Source organism: Metopolophium dirhodum, chromosome 1, assembly GCF_019925205.1.
Source record: "Metopolophium dirhodum isolate CAU chromosome 1, ASM1992520v1, whole genome shotgun sequence".
Taxonomy (NCBI): domain Eukaryota; kingdom Metazoa; phylum Arthropoda; class Insecta; order Hemiptera; family Aphididae; genus Metopolophium; species Metopolophium dirhodum.
The window spans coordinates 78,474,539-78,501,178 of NC_083560.1; the positions used below are offsets into that span (position 1 = coordinate 78,474,539).

At 27.0% G+C, this 26,640-nt stretch overlaps 1 protein-coding gene across 1 annotated transcript; it reads left to right on the forward strand.

Annotated features, from left to right (window-relative positions):
* The first annotated feature begins 775 nt into the window (after window positions 1–775).
* Window positions 776–26,489, forward strand: LOC132934220 (uncharacterized). Its single transcript, XM_061000497.1, has 24 exons — window positions 776–1,375; window positions 5,295–5,438; window positions 5,669–5,816; window positions 5,873–6,007; window positions 6,067–6,217; window positions 6,769–6,961; window positions 7,032–7,146; window positions 7,222–7,518; window positions 7,596–7,789; window positions 7,903–8,077; window positions 8,130–8,270; window positions 8,895–9,060; window positions 9,118–9,354; window positions 9,452–9,557; window positions 9,632–9,801; window positions 11,352–11,461; window positions 11,537–11,675; window positions 14,422–14,582; window positions 14,677–14,770; window positions 20,052–20,253; window positions 20,486–20,592; window positions 20,754–24,886; window positions 25,363–25,455; window positions 25,966–26,489. The coding sequence occupies exons 1-22, from the start codon at window positions 1,166–1,168 to the stop codon at window positions 24,838–24,840; spliced, it is 7,482 nt and encodes a 2,493-aa protein (XP_060856480.1). The 5' UTR covers window positions 776–1,165; the 3' UTR covers window positions 24,841–24,886; window positions 25,363–25,455; window positions 25,966–26,489.
* The last annotated feature ends 151 nt before the right edge of the window (window positions 26,490–26,640 follow it).

Consider the following 26,640-nt stretch of genomic DNA (forward strand, 5'->3'; position numbering starts at 1 on the left):
CGTAGTAGTAGACCTATAAACTAATGGACAGCGCTTAGAGAGAGAGGTCAGGGGTACGATATAGAGTAAAAGAGAACGTGAGGGAAATACAGTATTATATAGTTTTATACGTCAATACCCGGGGTAAATTATTTACCTCCTTCATGTTCTTTCTCTCTTGTATCTCTTCGTTATTTCTTCTTTCTTTCTCTTATATGATTCCCGTGCATTGAGGCCATTTGAGGCGCATTGAGGAATCCGCTGTCCATTAGTTTATAGGTCTATGGTATACAGTGGTCATTTTGTCCGTTTCGCATGCATACCGTTCTTATCTTAAATTGTGGTAATACCAGTAACGGTAGATGCCCTCATAGATACCCGATCATAGACATATAAATAAATGGACTGCGCTTAGAGAGAGAAAAAAACAGTTGGCGGCAAGCATAGGGGAAATAATTGAATTATTCACTACTTATCAGTTTTATAATCTATAAATTACAATAATTTCATGGCACGAATGGAATATAATTATTATTTCTTTCATGATTGCCCCCAACAGTTTCTACCTCACTCACACAATTTACATTTCAGATTCGGATAGATGGGGAGTGAGGAAAGCGCAGTCCATTATTAATATGTCTATGTACCCGATACCGTGCAGGTTGTGCAAATTATATTAAAGTCCTATTTATAGGTCTATGGTACAAATACACGACACCACCAATCACAATCAATACAGATGGCGTCGTGATTATTCGTCAGTCATCAGCCGTCGCCGACCGTTTTTATTCATTTGATATTTTTTGGTTATGACAATTCGGAACGACGGAGTATTATACATTGTGTATTCGTGTTCGCGTCGCAGTCTATTAGTCTAACCACGTTTTTCCTTCGCACTAGAAGCTCAAATTTTTATAAAGTTATCGATAGCTGGTAAAATATTAAGGTGAATCGTTCTCGACATCGCATCTCGTCTCTTGGTGCGTTTACGGTGTTGCAGTTTTTTTAACCATATTTTTCGGTGTCCGTCATCGTTGTTTGTATGGATTACGTGTGTCCGCCAAACACGAGTTCTTCTTTGGTGACCGCGGACGTCACCAATAAAACAATACGCCGGTGCTTTTAATAATATTATTTAATACATTGACGATAAACTGTGTGACTTTCTGAGGTCTCGTCGACCACCATGTCGGATCTGGTGCGAGTGTTAGAAACGCATAAGATTAAATGCCACTTGGGACTGGACCGTGAAGGCATAAGGGGCGGATTTATAGTCGGCAGTGAGTATGTGTGGTTCACAAACAAGGCCGACATCGCGCTCTATTCAAAGACCACTGGATGTGTTGAGTTTTCCAGATCTTTCGGCGGCGATGCTCAAACGGACAATTCGATAGAGGTAAGGTATACATGCCTAAGTGTTAGGTAATATTATATATTATACTATACCTTATGGTATGGTCCACTGCAGTGCGAGCTCGAGTGCAAATGTGTGGTGTACGTGTATTGTACCTACCACAGTGGCGCACAAGCGGAGCAAGAGTGATCTCAATCCTTGACAGCTCATATCGCTTTTTATTTTTCCCTAAAAAATTGTAGGTAGGTACAGACACAACATTCAACTTAAAAGAATGTCATCATTTTTTATTCTACTCATAAAGAAATTACCTTATTACATAATAAGTAGGTACATGCTAGGTAGGTAACAAATATTATTTATGAATTGCTAACTCACTTTTTGAGCAATCTTGTGGCAAAAGGGAAGGGTCTTAAATTTTAAAGTTTCTTATTTATATAATAATCGAGGGGTAAACCACTATTAAAAAATGTGTACACCAGATTTTAGATTTCCAAAGATTACCAGAGATTTCCTAAGATTACCAAAGATTTCCTAAGATTCTCAAAGATTACCAGAAATTTCCAAAGATTACCTTTATGATAAAAAGTATAAATTTACATTTCAGACCTGCATGCATGATATAATATAACATGTTACGGTTAGATTAGGTTAGACTTATATTATGGCATCGTGTAATACCATGAAATATTTTTTATTCAATTTATAGCGAATTATTATCACCTATATAGTATTGATGGAAAAAATAAATTATAATTTTGTTATAACCTACTTAGGTACATATTTAATTATATTTCATACAATCATAATCTGAATATTTTATAACAATAATAATTTATTTTATTTTATTAGGTAAGTATTATGGTAGGTATGGTATTATGTATTGGGGCTACCTTTAATTTTAAAATATACTAGTCAGAATACTATTATTATTATAGCTGTACTAGGGGCGTAATTAAGGGGGGGGGGGTTGAGGGGGATAGATCCCCCCCACCAGAGCCTTCATAATATAATATTATATTATATACTCACCAATGTACTTGAAAATTTAATATTTTGTGTGTAAAAAAATATATATCCCCCCCCCCACAGGACAAATTGCTAATTACGCCACTGAGATGTACAGCTAGCACTAGCACCTAGCACTAGCATAATATACCAGTTCTACATATTTATATTCAGGCAATTTACTTATGGAGGATTATTAAGATTATAGTCAGTATCATGTTATCTAGGTATTAATACAATAAACATTGTTAGTACCTACCCGGGGGGTACCTATCTATTATTTATAATTTTTTATTTATTGATCAATGTTTGATATCTTCACAAATTAATTTTTATCGGGATTTTTATTGAATAAGGTAAATATTTATAGCATTGATTTTATTAATTATTAATTTACCAACAGTTTACTCAAAGAGGTACTTACATAACTAATTATTAAATGTACATTATTATTCGGTTAATGCAGGTTGATTGCATCAACGTCTATTTCTTAGTTCAGAAAAAAAAAATATCAACAAAAATTGAATTTTTTTTCAGTAAAAAAAATGAAATAGGGATATGGACCGCCCCTCCCCCTTATATCATGCTGTCCAGTCCTGTATACTTATACCCCACTCCCACCATATTACTTATTGTATACATATATTACCTTGTATATTATTACAGATAGAATATTATATGCTTATTTTCTAATAAAAAAAAATAAAAAATAACATAGTTATATTTTTCATGAGATATAAATTATAAAATACTCATAATTACTATAATTAAAATCAAAATAATATTGTTTAACAGTGAAATAAATATCAATTATAATACTCTATAAATTTTTTAAATATAATACCCTCAATAATACCTATGTAGGTACCTATTATAAACCATTTATATAACAATGAATAAAAACAAAATTAAAAAATTAAAAAACACTCAAAATATATTATTTACCTTTTGTCAATAAATTATTAATTAATTGATATACCTTATATAACATTCAAATATAAGGATAAAAAAAAAATTAAAAAACACTGTCTTAAATATTGTTGTAAATCAACTGTTTATACAAATATGTCTTATATAAAAAGCCCCCCCCCCCTTGTTACGCCGATGTACATACTATATAGGTTTAGAATAACAGGAATTAAGTATAACATATTAACATTTAATATATATTATTTTTCAATAACTGTAACATAACCTGGAAATTGATAAACCAGTTTTCTTGTGTTATTAACAATTTCAGGATTAGGAAGTATTGCACAAATCATGTCATAATCTATTGTTGATTTATCATTTTATTTGTAAGAAAACTGTGTACCTAGTACATCAGATTTTTTGAAACCCTGTACTATGATCTCACCATCATTCTGGTTAACATCACACACATGTATGCATTAGAAAATAAGTTGTACTTACTAGTAATCTGTAACAACAAATGGCACAATTTTTACAAGTAGAGTTGCAAGGTTTTAATTGATTTTCTAGGTCTTCCTCTTCTTGATTTTCATCTTCATCATTCATTGATAAACTATGGACTATTTAGTCACAATGATAAAAATTAAAAATACATTAACATAAAATCTAAATAAATTAAAAACTACAAATTATAATTATTCAAAGTAAATAACTATTAATTAATACTTGAATAAATACCTTGATCTTGATTATCAACATTTGAAACTGCAGCATTATTAAATGTACCAGGATCTACATCATTCATTTTTTGTTCGATTCTAAAAGTTTCTTGATTTTCGTTCATAGATTCGCCAACATCTTAAATAAGAAAAGTAATATCATCAGCTTATTTGCATCAGTATTGACAAAAATTTAAAAGTTAAAAAATATTAAAAATTTAAATTAAAACTAATAACATACTACCAGAGTAGGGTGTCATTTAAATACAATTGTATTTATATAATATTTTATTATAAAATATGTTTATTCGAATATTATTTTATCTATATAATATTATGCCCAACTCTGCGTACTACAATACGTCAATACCTACCTTTGAAATATGAATTAATTTTTTCACACTTTTTCCCAATCACAGACAAGAGCTTTTTATTTTTCTCTTGTTCCCTCTCATGTCCTCCTTTTCGTTTGTTCTTGTTTTTGGAATTTTTATGCACATTGAAAATAAAAAACAAATCGAAAATTGCACATTAAATTATTAAAACTATAACTTATTAATAATCTATTAAAACTTTTCGGTAAAACTATAACTTATTAATAACCTTTTAAAACTTTTCGTTAAAACTATTAACTTATTAACTTATTAAAACCTATTAAAACTTTGCGGTTTGGATTTATTCCGTATTGATCGTATTATCACAGATTATACAAACTACAAACATAATCTGTGGTATCATTGGTATTATTAAATAAAAATGCAAGCCAGTGATGTTATTTACAACCATAGTCATATACTTTGTTGTTTTGTGTCAATTACAATATAATATACCCCGTTTGAATAACTATTTATAGATTGTGTGTTTTACTTGTCTATTATTATGATAAGACGACCGATAATAAGAAAATGAGTTATCGCAACATTGAGTATTTACTATTTATAATTGGTGGTTCACATATCACATTATAAATTTGTTTTCGTTGTTTTTACAGTCATAAAAAATAGCTAAATATTTTTAATATTAATTACTCCATCACACCTGCAGGACCAGGCCACTTCTTATATAAGCAATCCAGGCCACCGGGCATTGTCCCGGTTGCCCGGCGTGCCACTCCGCCCCTGGAATCACCCATAGTTAGGAATTTAAATATTAAAGTAGTTTAATATAGGATATTAACAACGTTAACAATTTTGTAAAAATGTTCATACAAATAATAAGTATATCTTTATTTGTAATTTTTTGTAATTGTTAAAAAACATGATTTAAAAAGTCCAAAAATATATATTTTTTTGTATTAGGTACTATTGTTTTTTTTATTCCAGATTACCTTTGTTCAAGAATTACATAAAATTGAGGAAACAACGAACATGCTATTGGTCGGATGTTCATGTAAATCTTTTGGTATATTGTTTGTTTGTCAATTTCCAACATTAACGATCATTCGTTGTATTCATTTACCAAGTCCAGTATGCTAATTTTAATTTATCGAATTATCTTAAGAGAATAAACTACTCATGTGTGTTGTCTCTGTCTTGTAGACACTATAAACGACCAATTATGTGTTGTAACTTGTAAGCTATAATAAAAGAATGATGAGTTGACCTATCAATGGGACAATAAATAAGGGTGTGATGTTCTCTTAAGTAATTTTACTAAATAATAAAGATCAATTTTAAAAATTATACACATTTTTTAGATATCCTACATTTCTACAATAAATAATGAATCACTCGCTCATGATCAACTTTGTGATAAGTTCAAAGTTATGTCCACTGTACTTTTAGTTGGAATGATAACTGGAGCAGTTTATGCAGTTGACTTAAGAAAACGTCACATTGAAAACCGTTTGTTAACTAAATATTATACCCTTAACTATAAAATAAAAGAATTTTTTCCATAGAATTAAATAATAATGAAATAGTTGTAAATGAATCAAGTCCAAGCAAACTATTCATTCTAAGAAAAAACGACGATTTCCAAGAAGCTAAAAAGATATGTGATCACAATGACTTTCATTTAGCAATGTTTATAAATGGTAAAATAACAATTAAAAAAATTTATTTAAAAAAATTTATTCAACATGTTCTATTCCAGAAAACTTCTGTAATTTTTATAAAAGACAGTGCAGTGGCAAACTAAACTTCAACATATCTTGTTTGTTATATACTGAAGAAATTAATGCTGTTGCAATTGGATATATTACAGGTCACTTCCAACTATGGGACTGTAAAAATATGCAGACACTGTAAGTATTTGATTGATCATTAATAGTATGTATTATAATTTTAGATTCTGAGCGGAGCGAGGAAGCTAGTAGTTTTACAATGTTTTTTTTTTTTATATATATATATATCCTGTATACAAAATTTCTACCAGAAAAAATGCTTAGATTTCAACATATAGTACTTTATCTTTTAGCAAATTGGATCAAGGTGGTACTTTAGAAAGGTCATTTTTCGATTTTCGCAATAGTTATTTAATGCCACGGGAATAACTACTGATAAATTACGAAAAACCGTTTAAAATAGGATTTTAATTTCTAACAATTTGCTATCACCGTAGCAAGGAATAAAAAATTATAATATTATAGTATTAATTCTATTTAAAGGCTATAATAAATAATATAAATTTAATAAATCCCGACTGATAAACCATCTCTGCTTAGAATCGTTTTTTTTTATACAATGATATATAATTGAATTCAAATTTAATACAATCCATTGTACATTGAATCACTTGTAACCTACTGTACAGCAGAGTGACATCCACTTACCCGCTTTTTATTACTTTGTCTAGATATGTATTAAAAAAACCTGAATGCAATATGCCAATAACCCATATTACTTTTCTTGAACAAGCTGATGTTCCAAACAATCTATGTTATCTTTGGATTATTCAATCAGATAATTCTAGACTTCCAAATGCAATGATGATTGCTTTATCCTATGAACATAAAATTATGATGTCAAATGGCCATTGTTCATATAGAGTGAGTTAAATTTTACAAATCATCTAAATAAATCATTTTGTTATAAAATATTGTGTTTGTATGTATGAAGGTATATAAAGAATACAATATTAAATTAAAAATGCTTTTAAGAAAAGAATCTGGAATTGGTCGATGTATATCTGCATTAACTTTATGTAATGACACCTTGGACAAAAAAAGCATTGGTAACATATTTTCTAAAATATGATATAATAAATTAACTAATTATTTTATTATCATCATGTTTTTTCTATTTTTAGGTGTGTCTCTAAACTGTGGAATAACATTATTTGCAATATTAATGGAAATTCGTCAAAATGTAGATACCAGTCCTAAATCTTACGTTTTTTTGTTTGATATTAACCAGTGGAATAAAGCCCAAATGCCATCAATTATCAACCATATTAAAGAATCAAATTCTTATGCTTGTTTTGTGAAATTGCCCAATTATGCCAGTTATTTAGATTTTAATATTTCTAATAAAACATTGCGCCCATTTGGTTCCAATTTTAGAAATAATTTTAAAATACTCCATTATCCATCTTCAATTTATTTTGGTAATAACATTACTGTATTTTATAACTGCTGTTTGTTGCAAGTATATTTATGTACTTTTTAATATTTTTTTTTCCAGAATGTGAATGCTTATTAGACACCAAAATTATTAAATTTAAACATGTTGGTGTTCAGCAAGAAGTTTTAGATAAATTGATTTTAAACAGTTGGAGTTTATTTGAAAACCCAAGTTTAATATTCCGTCAGTGTTTACAAGCAAATTTAAGACCATTATTTTGGGATAAAACTTATGATTACAAAAATTACACTTTGGTGAGACATAAAATATGTTATTAGTTTGGTTTATTCAGAATCTGTGTATTTTGATTTATACTTATAATCTAATATAAACTCATTATTAATTGGCAAATAATTGTTTTTTTCAGCTCAACAAATTACATTTTGTAGTATCTATCATAGTAGAAAATAACATTATGTCAGTATTTGATGAATGTGTTAAAAAATGGAAAAATGGAACTCATAGTGAAGTTATAATTCTACATTTAGTGGAATGTCTTTGGAACCATGTCATGCTTGTCAAACAATATGCTGATCAATTATGTAAATATAATTTTTTTCAATATGATTGTTACTTAATTTAAATACTGTTTAGGTGTTCCTTTATTTGACGGTTCTGGTGCGCTGGTTGGTAAAAAAAATGTGAGGATGTTAAATGAATGTTTGTCTCAAATGCTAAGTGTTGAAAATATCTTCAAACGTATGCAGTTTACGGACTGTGTTCAAATAATAAATGGTAAATATACGTGAAAATAATATTTATACATCAGGTATACTTATTATTGAGATTAATTTTCATTTTAATTCTATATTGTTTATTTATAAATATACATAAATCATATGAGTCGATTAGTAAAATATGTTTGACATAAGCTGTTTCACCTTATTTTTTACTATAAATTAAATTGGATATGCTATATTTTAAATTTAGATTTTATACTGTAGAAATTATGATCAATTTACATTAAAACAATTTCAAAATATTGATTTTGTCAAAATGCTTACATTATGCAACTGGTCTAGTCATATATTTATAATATAGTATACTCTGTCTGTTGTAAGAGTTAGCTCTGACTGTGGGCTTCTTTCTTGTTAGCAACATTTGATGTAGCTTTTGAGCACTAAGTGCTGTGTTTTCGGCCTGTTACTTTGTTATTCCAACAATCCAACTAGGTCGCATTTTCTAAAATTAACATAAAAGCAATTTTTTTGCTTTGGAAGATTAATTTATTTATTTTGGGTTATGGCCTGACTAAACCAGACAAAAATCGACCTTCACCTTAAGGTTACTCTTACATAAGACTGAGTATAGAGTTATACATTTAATATTTTGTCAGAAAATTAATTTTTCTTATTCCAGTTGACTTGGTTAATCGAGTAAAAATTTTAAATTTAGTCACTCAATATTTTAATGCAATAATTTATTTTCTCAACTTACAAATGTTACCAAAACAAATTGAAGAAGATCCTACTCGTCAAATTATACAATGTGATTTTACTTCCCTCATCCAGTATGCTAATAAACGGTTAGTGGTTAAATATTATTGAAAAAAAAAATGTATAAAATAAATTTAAATGTTTAGTCGAACGGAATTTGGAAATTTGCCATTATATCTTATTGACGCTATTGTCACTAATGAACCTAATAGAAATAAATTAATCGAACAATGGAAACGTGAATCTATTGAAGAAACTAAAGGCTTGTATCCACCAACCAGTGTCCAAAGTCTGTTAAGGATTTATTTGAATACTGAACTCTCTAACCGAGTCAAAGATTTCATTACTATTTATTTTTTGATTGATGTCTGTTCTGTGCAAAAGTTAGTTTTCACATTTTAAAATAATTAAATTTTTTTAAATTAGTATTAACATTTTAAAATTATTTGGTTTACTAATATGTAATATGATCTATTTTAGGATGAATGAAATAACTGGAAATATTTTTAACGATACTTTTGTTAAAAATGAAGAGTTATATAAACTTTGTTGTGCAGGTTGGCTTTTTGATCATGACATGTTTGAAGTAAATATTATTTTCATTGATTTATATAAATAATATATTTTTTTAATACATATTTTATAATATATATTTTACAGGATGCTATGCTTATTTTGTCCAGTAATAATGAGTGGATGGTAAATGATAAATCTTGGAATTGGTATCACTGGACTGTCTTGAAATTATTTGTATTTAAAAAACAATATTATTGGGCACAGATTTACTTTGAACTCTTTGACATCAAATTAGTCAACCTTGATGATCATAAGTAAGAATATTATTTTTATTTTGATATTTTATTATTGTGAATAAAGTAATTTATATATAGCCTTGTTTTAAATTTTAAATTTGATAAATGTTGTCAAAATTTGAACTTTAAATGCTTATAAAAAAAAATTGTGCCTATGTATTTTTAATATTTTTTAACTACTATTGTAAGAATGTACCAGGAGCCTTGCATTAAATTTTCACGGTTTTTAACCCAACAAGTACAATTTTATTGATATTTATAGAAAAAAAACTAAAAAAATTGAAAACTGACAATGTCCGTAAACAGCTCAAAAAAATCAAAATTTATCGTGTATAGAAAATGCTAATATACACATTCGATTAAATTTTCAAGTATCTACAGTCATTCGTTTTTGAATAACAATAAAATAACAAAACCGTAACATGAGAAATCGCTTGAATATCCAATATTGTAAAAATTCCTGTTTTTTCTTAAATTTTATGTTTTTCTTGGCGCTTTTGAAAACTATTTGGAATTTTGACCTCCCTTATGCACCAACAATATTCACTTTCCCATCAAACAAGATACTGAAAATCGAAAATCGAAGCATTATTTCGACTACTTATCGTGTACGCAGACACATAAATAAAAAATAAACACATCATTGTAAAATTAATACATTCATCACTCCGCTCAGAATCTAAAATGTGGTTAAGTAATTACCGTTCTGCTCTGTTGTACAGTAGGTGTCTAGAGGGGTCAATGTTAATGTATGTGTTAAATTTTAATCCAATGAATTAATATAATTTTTATATAAAGAACATTTCTGGTTCGTTAGCCTATATTACTAAGTTTATTTTATGCTGTTATTGCTAGTTTAATTTATGCTATTATTGCTATAAGAGGACGTCACACCCGCATGTGTTTGGTAAAAATTTCAAGTATGGTTATTCGTCTAAACTACAACAAAATAAGAAAATCTTTCCATGAGAAATCTGAGGAATATTCAGTATTGTAAAAATCTGAACTTAAACTTAAACGCTAGCATAAAATTAATTTGATCTTCTGGTAAATACTTTTTTTCTATTTATGGAAAAAATTGCGATGACTTTTTACCTTCAAACGTTTAATCTATAAATTCAATTTCCTACCAGAAAAATGTTAGAAGTAGGAAATCAAAGCATTTTTATTACATTAAAACATAACAGACAATTAAAAAAAAAAAAGAATATTATAAAATCAATACATTCATCTCTCCACTCAGAATCTAAAATAACATAATTTTTTAATTATACAAAATATTTAATTTTTTTTAAATTAATTATTAATACCTAACCTTATTAGTTATTAGTTATTACAACAAATATTAAGTTTCTACATTATATTTTTCTAAACATTTTAATACCTTTCTTAATTTACTTAACCCTACTTTCTTTACAAATTAACAATAAAATATTTTTGTTTATAAAAGTTATTAATTAAATTCTAATTCTGCGGACAATTTAAATATAGCTTATTAATTTTTTGATGTATACAAGCAAATTAATAAATAGAAATCTAGTGATTATATTTTAATGTTTTAATTTCAGATTTTATGTTAACTTACAAATCATGAACAACCACTGTTTTGATGCTCTAAGTCATTTGAATTCAAGAAATATTGAAGAAAAAATGATATTGTTTGAATACATTTTCGATCGTAAGTTACATGTAATTTCTTAATTGCATTGTAAATAGTTTTAAATTAACTCCATGTAAAATGTCTTGATTCTAGGATGCAGGCATACCAATCAATTAAAAACATTCTTAAGTTATCCTTTGGATCCAGATGAAAAAAAATTATTTTTTTCTTGTTTAAAAAAATTTGAAGACACTAAATTAATTCAATTTATGTTTTTAGTACAAGAAAAAAGGTAAATTAAATATTATAATACTAGCTGATCCCGTGCACTTTGTTGCCCATTAAATATACCAACTCTATATGACTCAAACTTTGTTCAATTCGTTATTTAATGTATAATATATGGTGTTCAAAATGTATCTTAACTTTTTTGTTGCCTGGAATAAAAATTCTGATTCGCAGCAGTATATTATCAGGTAGGAAATCTACCTGTGGTAGATCGCGGACCCCGTGCTGTTTGTACGTAACTGTATGATTTCACTCTAAAGTATCAGAGTTATACTAAGTTTGTCGTTTTTACTTAATTCCACCTACGGTGGAATAATATAATCAATTAATACAAAATCCTAACAAAAACGTACTAAAATCCGATGAATAAAAAAAACCAAATTTAACCCTTTTTAAGTTAGCCTATCTATTATTATGTTTATATTCTAAAAATGCTATACTTGCAAACATTTCTAATTTACTAAATAGAAAACAAAACCAGGCTTCCGTGATTGATTAATTGTTTTTTTTTTTGCTAAACTAATTAATTATAATAATTGTTTGAATGTTATTTATTTTCAGCCAGCGACTATTTCTTACTAAAAAAAGGTATAGGTATACAATTTACACATTTTTTTTAATTAAAATTAAAATAAAATAATTCACACAGTATATCTTTATAAATTGTAGCCTATGTGTTAGTTTGATGTATAAGTTATATTATTGTAAAGTTTCATTAAAATCCATTCAGTAGTTTTTATGTGAAAGAGTAACAAACATACTTACAAACTTTCGCATTTATAATATTAAGTAGGATAAACAATAAGCGTTCTAACTATAGGGGTCTATGGTCAATACTTCTTTCAGATTTTTACCTAACGAAAGTAATGGCATATTTAATTTAACCAAGTCTAAATCAAAAATAAATCCTTCACCAAGTCCTAGTCGTTGTCATAGGTGCTTTGTTATCAAAGTGCTGCATAAAATAATAAGATGCATATTAAATTAAATTAATAACTTTAATTTGTTACTTTATAACTTATTTTTTAAACAGTATTATAAAGGTGTTAAGTAAAACAATTTAAATATAAATTGGCAAAAAGGTCTTACTATTTATTAAAGTTTTATTTATGGAAAGTTAATTTTATCCAAAGACTTGAATTTGAATATTTGGTTACTGAAAACTTAACTTGTCAATTTGAAAATTTAACTTTATATTACACATTGGGCTGTGATATGTTCATTAGTTATATTCAAGCTCTATAACATGGAGTATTTATAAATCTGGTTATATTACACAAATTAAAAAAGTACAAAAACGTTTTCATCATATGGTGGGTTGCAAATTTGGAATGATTGACACTTCAACTAATATATTAGCTAAAGTACAAACCATTATGTCTCTTTAAGATAGACTGTTTAATAATGCTATTCTTTTCTTATTTTTATTATTAATTAATTTAATTGATTGTCCTTAGTTATTTGACAAAATTCTACTTACTATACCCCGCCACACTCTCCACTCTACAAACAGATTTCATGTACTACCACATAAACAAAACTATAGTTATTATGTCCCTTTAACCAAAATTTTAGATTCTGAGGAGAGCAATGAATGTATTAATTTTACAATGATGTGTTTTTTATTTTTTATTATTTGTGTGTAATCCATGAGTAGTTGAAATAATGCTTCGATTTTCAACTTCAGTATCTTGTTCTGTGGGAAAGTGAGCACCAGCATTGGGGAGGTAAACATTTAAAATTTCTAGTAGTTTTCAAAAACACCTGAAAAATCAAAAAACATTAAGGAACAACTGGATTTCGACAAAATTGATTTTTTTTTGGTGTAATTCTAAAACAAATTACTCTAGATACATAATACTTTCACTAAATGTTTATATTAACATTTTCTATACACGATAACATTTTCAATATATTTTGATTAGTTTTAAACCGTTTACTGACATTGTCAGTTTTAAATTTTTTTAATTTTTTTTCTATAAATGTCAATAATATTTTATTTGTTGGGTAAAAAAGCTATAAAATTTAATGTAAGGCTCTTAATATATTTTAACAATGACATTTAAAAAATATTAAAAATACATAGTCACAATTTTTTTTATAACCATTTAAAGTTGAATTGAAAAAAAAACCAAAACACGTAAAAATCACGAAAATGTAGTAATTATTTAGTGTTAAAACCATTAACTTTTTTGTTTTTAAAGATTTCAAAATGTAATATAAGCTTCCTCAGAAGTTTTTCTACTTTTATTAAAAAAGAAATGTCTACAAGAAAGTCAAATTAAATTTTTATGAGCATTTAAAGTTCATATTTTTAGAAGATTGGATATTCACTCAATTTCTGATGTAGCAATTTTGTTATTTTGTTGTCATTCAAAAACAAAGAATTGTAGATACATAAAAATTCCACTGAATGTTAATATTTTCATTTTCTTTACACCATAAAATTTTGAAAATGTTATGACTTTTTGAGCTGTTGACAGACATTGTCAGTTTATTATTAAATAATTTGATATTTGTTTGGTCTGTGGCATTTATTTTTTCTGATGCTAAAACTACAAAATATTGATAGCTAAATGATTTGCTTTGAGTAAAATAAGTTTGGAAGCACTGCTATAGCTTCTAAATTATGCTAACACAGAACTTAAGTAAATTAAATACATTATGTTAAAAATGAAGAATGTTTTATAGTAATTTTTATATATGTATTCATTATTAATTTCATTAATTATAAATGTTAATATATTTAGGTACTCTGAAGCTTTAGAACTATGTAAATCATTGAAAGTCAAAACTAATTCAAAACATGATTACATTCTTGCAATTGCTAATGTTTTAGTTGGTAAAATTAAAGATAACATATCTTCAAATAACAAAAGTGATCTTAACAAAAAAGTATTTTCTAATGAAGGTAAATGTGTTTTTTTAGTTATTTAAAAAAAAAAAAATTAATGTTAACATATTATATTCTATAAATGTTTTCATAATTATTCTTATTATTACAGAAATTAAGATGACATTTATGAATTGTTTTATGGATGATCATATTAATATGAAAGAATCAAATACTTTTACAAGTTATGATGAATCGTGTCAAATGTATGTAATGTATTTTATTATTTAATATCTAAAATTAAATTATATTAAAATATCAATATCTTGTATATTATATTTAAGTTTTGGGACTTTTGCTTGTATTTTTTAAAACACACTTAAGTCAGTAAACAGTTATAAACATTTTTCTTAAAAAAAATAATTTTTGTTAATTCAAGATACCCGTTTTGTATATTTGATACACACTTACGAGGACATAATATAGGCATTTGTCGTCTCTGTCTTAGAAGTGCATAACATGGCAAATTTGAGGGAATTGACCTATTATGAAACTTAGTGGTAAGAACATTATCTGTGTTTGTATGTGTTATTTTTATGATTGTTTAATTTTTTAGAAAGTTACACGTGTATAATATAGCATAGTAAAAATTAAAAATGCTCATAACTCATTTAAAAACTGAATTTTCCTAAAAAACACATTTTTAACCCTATTATTAAACTTGATGGTATGAACATTGCATGTTGTTTTTTTTTCTTACGATAATTATGTAAGAGCATTTTTAATTAACGTTTTATACACAACACATGCTAAAAAATTCAACAATCATAAAAAACCCATAATCAAACTAATTGTTCTTACCTACAAGTTTTATAATAGGCCGATTCACTTTAATTTTTAAACTAACTGAGTTAAACGTGATTAGCTGAGAGTATATTTGTTATTTAATAATTTTTTAATTATGTTCTGCACTTGTGAGACGGAGACAACAAATGCCTGTGTTACGTCCTCTTAACAACAAACAAATTGAGCAACACTACACAGCCACCTTGTTTGGAATTGTATGTTTTCTTGTTACACAACATGTTAATACAAAATTATGAAAATATATTACATTTGATGAAAAATTGGAGATGATACAAATTTGTGTGAAGTCCCCTTTATATAAAAATATAATCCTGGCTAGGAGGCCTTGTGCATATCTATCTAATATATTTTAATACACATGGATATTTATATTCAATTCTTCTGGTTATGTTGTTTCACCTGTACTTCACTTTTTTAATTAAACATCTTTTTAATTCCACTCCATGACATCCTTCACCCCAAGTTAGAGGGTATCCACACTGGTGGGCCTCCCTGCTCACGTTATTCATATTTTATTTATCATAGCCTATACTCTTATTGTGCCTTATTGTGTAAAGATTGTGTATTTTATTAATAATAATAAAAAAAAAAAAAACATTCAATTTTATAAAATATCATCTCAATTTATTATGATTATTAAGCCAACAAAATACTGAATATAATTATATATTATTGTTTATATTTAATTGTTATTTGTATTTTATTATTATTATTATTTTTTATATATTCTTCAAGAAGGTATTGGGCTCCACTGAACATGTTTGTGTGGGGGAACATGAGTTCACGATTTGAAATATAAATTAATTGTATAGTTTTTTTTTTTTTTTTTTTGGTATTTATTGAGTAATGGTCAGTTAAAGTGGTATGGGCAATAAATGCTTTAACATAAGTTTGTTAATGTATTAGATTTTAAAAATATTTTTAGTAGATTTTAAGATTTTTTTGTTCTAGTTATATAGTTAATTAGACTAATAAAGGCATATTCATTTATTGAATTGAGATAGTTATTACTAGAGCACGGATTTGTATGCACTTAAAAGTATTGAAATATGCCATATAATATGCAGTAAAAATCATGAAAATATGCAAAAAATATGGAGTCAAAATCATAAAAATATGTAAAAAATATGCAAAAATTTTTTATTTATTTAAAATTTACAATACAACTTATAATAATTAATTACTTAAATAGGTACTTCATAAAAAAAATTTAGGGAATTTTCTGAAAAACTTAATTTATTTTTAAAATTGTATTTATTATGAAAATGAATAATCATGTGCATTTCAAGTTTTTCTTCTGTGAAACTGTATCGTTTATCGGTTAACATATTTTTAAAGACTGAGAACGAACGTTCAACGTCAACCGAAGTTATTGGGGCATATATGAAGCAACTTAGTATTGTCAGGTCTTCATAAAGATCTTCGAGCTGAACTTTTTCGCCTAATAACACTGAATTAATTTTTCGTAGAATCTTCAGACCTTCACTTTTGTCGGAAAGCTCGTTTAGTTTTGTTGCAAGTGTTGCACCTTTCGATCCAGGAATAGAATTAATTTTTTCTTTCGTTTCGTTAATTATTTAAATGCTTTCATGTAAAGTCATATTTTGAGTTTCAAGTTTTTTTATGACTATCACTTAAAATGCCAAATGAGTAAATGTTAAATCATTGACAACAGTACCATCTTCAACTATATCCAAAACTTTTCTAATACTCTGTGCATCATCCATTGCCAGTCTCTCGATGACTTTTTTATATTTGGTAAAATAATCTGCGTAATATAACGCACCATGTACCCATGTTCCCCACCTTGTAAGAACTGGGACCGGTGGTAAAGGGGTATCATTCATTACTTCTTTAAAAATAGAGATTCGACTTGGCACTTTTAAAAATATTTTCTTCCCATTATTAATTAAAGTATTAACTTTTGGAAATAACTCCCTTACTTTTTCTGCAAGACGATTACAAGCATGAGTGGTACACGTTACATGGATCATATTAGTACAACATATCTTTAAAGACTTCCCTGCTTTCACGATATATGACGCCGCGTCTGTTAACAAAAGTAATACACGCTGTTCCATTCCCACATCTGTCCATAATAATTTCAAGGAATCATTGATAAATCGTGTAATCGTTTCATTGTTTGTTTTCTCCAATTGTTTACATGCTAAAAGATAAGGTTTCCCAGAAAAGTTTTTATTCATAACTCCTACAAGTAAATTTGCAATGTATAAGCCCCGTGCATCAGTTGTCTCGTCAACAACAATATAAATAAAATTTTGCCCAATTGTTTCTTTAATTTCATTCATTGTTTTTTGATAGCATATATGTACATAGCTCTTTCGCAATGTGCTTTCATCTGGGATAGGATGATTAATGTATTTATTCAAAAAATTACGAAACTGTTGGTTTTTCAACTTGGGTATGTCAGAAGAGACCATAGCAAAACATAAATCTTCAAAAAAAGTGTTATTGGTAGAACTTGATCTAGAACTAGTTGAAAGTAATTGTTGTTTTGATAACTTATTTTTAAGTGCAGACAAATGTGCAGCTAAAATATAAAATTAAAATAAAAAAATATAGAAAATAAATAAATAAAATCTTTTTCTATTTTTATAAGTACCGACCTGTTTTTATGTGTTGATCTACCTGAGACTTTCTCTCACAAACAATAGATTTTCCACAAGGGTTACAAAATACTATTTTCCCGTCAGTAGTGAAAACCTCGGTGTCTGTGTTTGCTGTGGAAATCCATTCGCGAATTTTGTTAGAATACGAACTCCTTATTTTTGGCATATTTACAATTTACGGACAACGACAATCGACGAAACTTAGTTGTATACTGGTATGTCGATAACTGACTGATACAGCAAGAGCAATTTAGATTATAGGTAGACACACATTTATTTTCGGCATATTAACGATTTACGGACAACGAAAAACGATGTAACCGAGTGCCAAGTGGTATGTCGATAACCGACTGACACAGCAAGAGCGATTAAGTATACGTCGTAATCGATTATTTATCTTATAAAGGTTTAAATGAATATATGTATACATTATTATTTAGTGACTATGAAATTTAGTTTTAATTTTTCTACTTGACAAAATATTATTTTATACATTTTTTTAAATTTTCGCTTCAATATGCAATAAATTTTGAATTTTGCCAAAATATGCAAAAATATGCAATAACCTTTAAATATGCAGAAATATGCAAAAAAAAAATTTCTCCATTAGCTTCAAATTATGATGATTCGTGGAGATAACTGACAACAATCCAAAAATATTAAAAGGAAAAAAATATGCAATTGCATAGAAATCCGCGCTCTAGTTATTACTTATTTCAATCTATACCGTTATTGATTATATCTATATTTAAGTCACATTTTATTATTGTGTAGTTACTTTTTTGGTCTACCTCTATGTAGAATAGTTTGTTCGAATTCATCTAAAACGGAATTAATATCAATTTGAAGAGGTATTTAAATTCCATAGACTATGAAGTTTGAATTTCCCTTTTTACAATTAATTTCTAGATTTGACATAAATGTCAATTACTTTTATATTTATGATCTAGTTTCTTACAAAAGCAACTATTCCATCATTTTATTTTTTGTATTTTATAATCTTGAACATGGTATAGTTTGGAGTTTTAAATTGATTGTCATTTAGGTTATGTAGACCTAGCCAAGCTTAAAATAATTAAATCAAAAGTAATTTTTAACTATCAAACAAGATAAAAAATTTGTAAAAAATTTTAGTTATATTAAAAGGACGTTGCACCCGCATATGTTGTCTCCGTCTTACACGTGTACGACATATCAAATTTTACGCTCAGCAGATCACGTTTAGCCCCGTTAATTTTAAAATTAGAGTGAATTGATCTCTTATAACTTTTAAAAGTAAGAATATTATCTAGGGCATCTCATCGGCTTTTTGCTATATTTTAATTTTAAATTGACTTATAAGTATTAAAATATGTATTAACAATTCACAGTTTTAAAATACTCATAATTCACTTTAAAATGGAAATATAACAAAAAGCCAATGAGATGCCCCAGATAATATTCTTACCTTCAAATTTTATAAGAGGTAAATTCACTCTAATTTTAAAATTAACAGTGCTAAACGTTATCTGCTGAGCGTAAAATTTGGTATGTTGTACACGTGTAAGACGGAGATAATATATGCTGGTGCGACGTCCTCTTAAGACGTTGAATGACTGATCCCTATTTAATATTGCATTCATATCTTCCCATATATCATCATAAGTAATTATTTGATTATAGTCGTTGAAATAATGATAACAAGGCCGTTCTTACCATCTCTGGTTATAGTTTACAGACAGTTTAAACGGCAGAATTCTGCCCTTAGTGTATTATCGGCCATTATCAATTTGAAAAATATGTATTATCCATCTTAAATTAACTTTTCTTTATCTCCTATTTAAAATGTATAAATAAACTTTACATATTGTTATAGGTATTGCCCAATTGAACCCATAATTAAATAAATTTATCTTACTAGCTAAAATATTACAGATTAAATAAATGGTTGAATATAGCTATAAAGAATTTTATAAGTTATATTATATAACTTAATAAAAAAATGTAGATCACTTTCTTTGCGTCTTTTTGGCCATTTCATCTTGAACATATATATTATTTATTATTGCAGTAATCTTATTGTACCAGATGATGACATAGTTGATAAAATACAAGGTCTTGGAGAAAAAGTTTCAACAATAAATGGAGTATTGAGTACCTCAAAAATGGAAACTGTAGAACAAATTGAAAATAAATTGCTAAAACTCCTTGACACTCCGTTCATTCAAAACATCAGTACTCTACCTTCTGTTACAAGTGTGGCAGTTCCAAAGGTATATTTATTATAATTTTTTTTATAATTAACAATTGCCAAATAAAATTTTTTCCACAAAAAAAAATTAGCATAGTGATATTAGAATTGGAAAAAAACTTATAGTTAATTATTTTGTCAAATGTTATGTTAGTATCTATGAACTTATATATGACATGATAATGTAAAATACTTTTATTGTATTAAGTCCAATAATTACTATAGAATTATTAATGTTTTCAATTATTTTTCAGAAGAAATCTGCAACAGATAATAAGCTTTTATCAATGATAAAATTAGACAAGACGTTTCAAACTTTAACATTTGATCTACCAGTTAATAATGACAGTAAAGTTGACAAGTGAGTGCTCGTTTTTTTTTTTTTTTTTTAGTTTGAATCATTTAATTCTAACTTACTTATATTTTTTTTGTATCTTGCACAATTTTAAATATCTAAAAGATATTTATGCTCAAAATAATATAGTATAGCAATTTAAATTAAAGTTAATATTATTTTGGTAGATTCAGTCATAAAGAGGGCATGAGCATGAAAAACATTATTCCTGAAAATGTAAACGTCAGAAATAGTGATACTAATAATTTACCGATTAATATGGTCACGGAACAATCACCGATCACTTTCCACAAGTTACTCAAAGATAATTCTAAAATTAAATTATTAGAAACTGCCCCTATACCTTATACTGTAGATAAAGAAGAGTATGAAAAAATGGATATTTCTGACAATGACCCTAGTGTCTTACCTGATGGTGAATATAAATACTATTTTGAAGAACTAGAAGTCCTACTTGATAGTGCAAACGATAAACATAATTCAGAAGAACTAAATAACATACTTGAAGTTGAAGACAATTCAAAAGAACCAGATGTAATACTTGGAGGTAAAAATTATGAACATGTAAAAAAACCAGATATCATTCTTGATTATTCAAATAATACTAACAATTCAGAACAACTAGATGACTTACTTGACATAAGTATAGAAAACCATTTAGATGAAACAAGCATTTTACCTGATTGTGAAAATGAAGACAATTTAGAAGAACCAGACATCATACTTGATGATGCAAATTATTATAATAAGTTAGAACAACCTGATGTCATACTCAAATGTGACATTGGTGAAAATTTAGAAGAATCAGAGTTCATACTTGATGAAGACAAAAGTGTAGAAGACAATTCAGATCAACTTAGTGTCACACCTGATGTTGAAGATGAAGACAATTTAGAAGAACCTTATGTCATACTCGAAGGAGAAAATTATGAATATGTAAAAGAACCATATATCATACTTGGCAATTCAAATTATACTAAAAACTCAGAACAACCGGACAACGTATTCGATGATGACATAAGTGTAGAAAACCATTCAGATCAACCAAGTGTCTTACCTAAAGCAGATATCATATTTCAAGGTGAAATTGATGCCAATTTAGAAGAAACAGATGACTTACTTGATTATGACGTAAGTGTAGAAAACCATTCAGACGAAACAAGTATCTTACCTGATGTTGAAATTGAAGACAATTTAAAAGAATCAGATGTCATACTCAAAGGTGAAAATTATGAATATGCAAAAGAACCAGATATCATACTGAATAATTCAAATGATACTAACAATTCAGAACAACCAGATGACTTACATGATGAGAACATAAGTGTAGAAAACAATTTTGATCAAGATAGTGTCATACCTGATGGTGAAAATGAAGAAAATGTAGAAGAATCAGATGACTTACTTGATGATGCAAATTATCATACAAATTCAAAACAACCAGACGTCTTACTTGATGACGATGTACAAAATGTACAAAACCATTTAGATCAACTAAATGTCATACCTGATATTGAAAATGAAGACAATTTAGAAGAATCAGATGTCATTCATGAAGGTGAAAATTATGAATATGATGTAGAAGAACCTGATATAATTCTTGATAATTCAAATGATACTAACAATTCAGAACAACCAGAAGACTCACATGATGAGAACATAAGTGTAGAAAATCATTCAGATCAACATAGTGTCATACCTGATAGTGAAAATGAAGAAAATATAGAAGAACCAGATATCATTCTTGATGATTCAAATGATATTAACAATTCAGAACAATCAGATGACTTACAAGATGAGGACATAAGTGTAGAAAACCATTCAGATCAACTTGGTATCGTACCTGATGGTGAGAATGAAGACACTTTAGAAAAATCAGATGTCATACTTGAGAGTGAAAATAAAGAAAATTCAGATAAAGCTTATGTAGGAGAACAAAATATAATAAAATTGTTTGAAAAAACACCAGAAAATAATGTTATGGTAGACCATGATAATGTAATATATCCTACAGAATCACAAGCTAACGTGTTGGAAATTCTTACTCCTTGTATTTATGGCCTCCCTGAAGAGAATCGTTCAAACGATGAAAGTCAAATAACAATTATTGAAAAGGAAAATGAAAATTATTTTGGTAATATAGTTGATGGTAACCAGACTTCAGTTGTAATTAAAGAAGATGATATTGCTGAAGTAGTAGAAAATATAGATAGTTACAATAAGCCAAGTACGCCTATTAGTTTTCAAATCATTGAAAATCCCAAAGAAGATGTATGTAATGATCAAAATGAAGATTATCTTTATGATGAGTATCAATTTTCCAACAATTATATTTTGTCGGAATTGTCAACTATTGAATTTAATCCTATACCTGAATATGGTTTTAATCATCTTACTATGACCGGAAATGAATCAAATCAACTAGAAATGTATGAAACTAATCAACCAACATCAGTTTTGTTAAATGAATCATTTTTTAACAATATAAGTTTAGGAACAACAGGTGATGTTATTGAAACCCGAGATACAGTTGTAGACAACAACATAGAAATAGTTATAGATAAGATATCAGAGAATGTTGAACCATCTTCTTCCAATATAACTATTAATACTAATTTATATAATAAAGAAATAAAATCCTATCAACTAGTTGAATCTAAAGATATTGCTTTTCAACAAGTTAATACTAATATATTAAATTCTTCAAAAAGAGAGTATGCAGTTGAAATACAAAATAGCTGTCCTTCCGCAGCATTAGAACCTAGTAAAACATTAATTAGTAAAGAATTTCCAACTAATAGTATGTTATATAAAGACATTTTAATTCAAGAAGAAACATCTAAATTAGTTAATTTCATGAAAAGTAATTCAGGTATTGAAAGTAGCGAAAATTCAGCAGAAAATATACACAATTTATGTACACATAAAAAAAATAAGCAACCATTTATTGAACAAAAAACTAAAAATATTCCTAATCTCCGAAAAAGAAGGTACGGGACCAAATGCATTCCATGTTCTGACACCAAATTAACTACAAAATCAAGATCTGAAAGTAAAACTAAACAAGTCGAATTGAAAATTATTTCTTCAAATATTTCCTCCCCCACATCTGATATTTTTGAAGATTGTTTAGTGAGTATGTCAAAGAAGAGACCAAAATGTCAGAAAAAAGTTGCCTTGATAAAACGTAGAAGGGTATGTCCAAAGTATGTGACTTCTAAATATAGGCCTTCCAACAGCAAAATTGACTTAGAGCAAATATCCGGAGAAAGTACAACAAACAAAGATAAAAACATTAAGAAAATTGAAGAATTGCTACCAAATAATTTACTTAATAAAGATACAGAATCTCTAGAAGAACTGACAAAATCAGCCATGCCTATTAAGATTAAACCAGAAGCTGAAAACAACAACAAAATACTAAATCAAAATGTCATTTCTTGTACAAAAAATTTCAAACATACATTTTTTCTAGAACCTAAATTAATCCTCAAGAAGTTTGATGTCAGTTTATATAAAAACCGTTTTGAACTACTTGCAATGGATAATAATACTAGCCATGTCTCATTAACAACTAACAAAACAAATAGTCAAAAACCTATTGCATTGAAAAGACTTAGAAAAGGATGTTTAAAATCTATGAAAAAACCAACGGCTTCTAATACAATAATCAACTTGGAAGAGCTTAGAGAAGATTCTGTCAATATTGATAAAAATAAAGCTGTAACAAAAAAATCAAAATTAAATTCCTCATACAAAATAAAAAAAGTTGAACTTGACAAGAATTTAAAATCTAGTCCAGATCGGCATGTTGTGACTTCAATTCCTGATCCAATTAACTGTTTAATTGAAAAAACTATTAACTTAATTTCTGATGATGAATTTGTGTCAGATAAAGTTCAAGAAGAAATGGGTAAAATAAGTTCAGATAAAGAAAAATTAGATTGGAGGATAATATCTCATGGAGTCAAAACAAATACGGACACTATACCTAAAATTCGAATAGGGCGAAATAAAAGTGAATTAAATACCGTATGTGTTGGCTCACAGTTGGACTTTGATGCTGTTAAGCGGAGCTCAACAATTGTCCTAGATCAAGAACTAGGACTTATAAAAAAATCAAGTGAATCTAATAAACTGAAATTCAATCAGCAAGTTTGTCGTAGGTCTTCAAGAAAAATTTTAAAAAAACAAAAATGTTCTTGTTGCACTAATAAATTGATGGATGATGTTTGCAGTTCTAATGTATTATGAAAAGCCATTTTGTTAAAAGATATTACACCATCTGATCTAATTTAGAGTAAGTATTAATTACTGAATAATATGTGTTGCAATATTAATTACATTTTATCAAATAATTTAAACAACTAAATATTTAATTATAGTAAATACTTAAGCAGGGTTACTTAATTAATTGATTAATTGAATGACTAAAATTAAAAGACTAAACAGGGCCACTAAATCATATTTAATGGATCATTAGCTACTGATTCAATAAATATTTTGTAATTGTGTATGCAACACAGCATTCATCCGATAGGTCTAAGATTTGTTTTTGTGAATTGGTTCATACCCAAGTGCCTATTTCCAGTTTGGGTGGTCCTTACATTTAATTTCGAAAACACTATTTTAAGACTTCTAATGACATTATTATTATGTACTTGATTAGCATTATGTTATTTATAAGTTAATTTTTAAGTAAAACTGGGAATTTAAACACTAATTGTTGTGATATTAATTTGCGTATCAAAATTACAGTTTGAATTTTTATTCTAGGAACTGTATAAGAACCATCAAATTAAAAACTACTTTTTGGAAACACATTGCCAACAAACAAAAATAAATAGAACAATTCAAATGTTTTATCAAGTAAGAAATTATTTTATGATATTATATAGTTTTTAAAGTACATTAGAGTATGATAAATTTAATAAAATATACATAATATCTAAAATGCAGTTGGCTTGATAAATAACTAAAAACTAATAAAAACTTTTGTGCTTCTATACAAAAGTAATATTGAGTAACAGCTATTATTTTATTTTATAATACAACATAATATTTATTACATGTTACATTTGAATAATTTTTTTAACCGTGTATTTTTTACCAACAAGTAATTTTGTAAATGTATAATCATTATCCAAACATATTATTAAAATTAAAAATTGATATTTATGAATGTATATGAATTGTATATTATTGTATGTATAAACTATATGTGTAAGATAGAAATAAATAATTGTGTATTACGAATTTACGATAACGATAATAAAAATATTTAGCAAAACGTATACTATATTGTAGTAAATGTACCTTAATATTATAAATGTTTTAAAAATCATATTTTTATTACATATTACATATATGATGTTTCAGATATAATAAACTATACATAAACCAAATCAAACTATCCAAAAAAATCAAAACAAGTGATACCTGATTTTATATTACTCATGTTCAACTTAAGTTTGTCTTTGTTTATATTAATTCCTTATTCTATCAAACTTAATTTATGTTTATTTTGTTAATATCCAAATCTATTAATTATGTATTTCAATTCTATCTTTTTTTAACCAAACATTATACTATTTGTATATGTATTTAATAACATACATTTAATGAAGTTGTTTTAATACTAAATTTTTATTTTATTGTTATCATAGTGTCAACACAATATAATTATTATATAATATTAAGTAGACCTATTATTTATTTATAATAAAATTTGTAAAACATATATTTTTACATTCATGCCCTCATCCTTATCTATTAATATTTATTATAATTGTATTGTACTAATTATCAATTGAAATAATTAAATAAAAATCTCAGTTTATTAATTATTTACATGAATAGAAATTACAAAATTATTACTGATGTTGCTTTTTATTTACATTCAAAATAAGATAATGATAAATAAAAAAAAAGTAAAAAGCGGGTAAGTGAATGTTGATCTCCTGTACAATCGGTTACGAGTTGGTCACTGTAATGGATGGTATTACATTTGAATTCAATGTTATAATATCATTGTATACGAAAAACGGTTTGTTA

Coding starts and splice junctions, on each gene's coding strand:
- LOC132934220 (XM_061000497.1), top strand. CDS start 1,166: ATGTCGGATCTGGTGCGAGTGTTAGAAACGCATAAGATTAAATGCCAC. Junction 6,008..6,066: donor TTTAGCAATGTTTATAAATG/GTAAAATAACAA, acceptor GTTCTATTCCAG/AAAACTTCTGTAATTTTTAT. Junction 6,218..6,768: donor TGTAAAAATATGCAGACACT/GTAAGTATTTGA, acceptor TACTTTGTCTAG/ATATGTATTAAAAAAACCTG.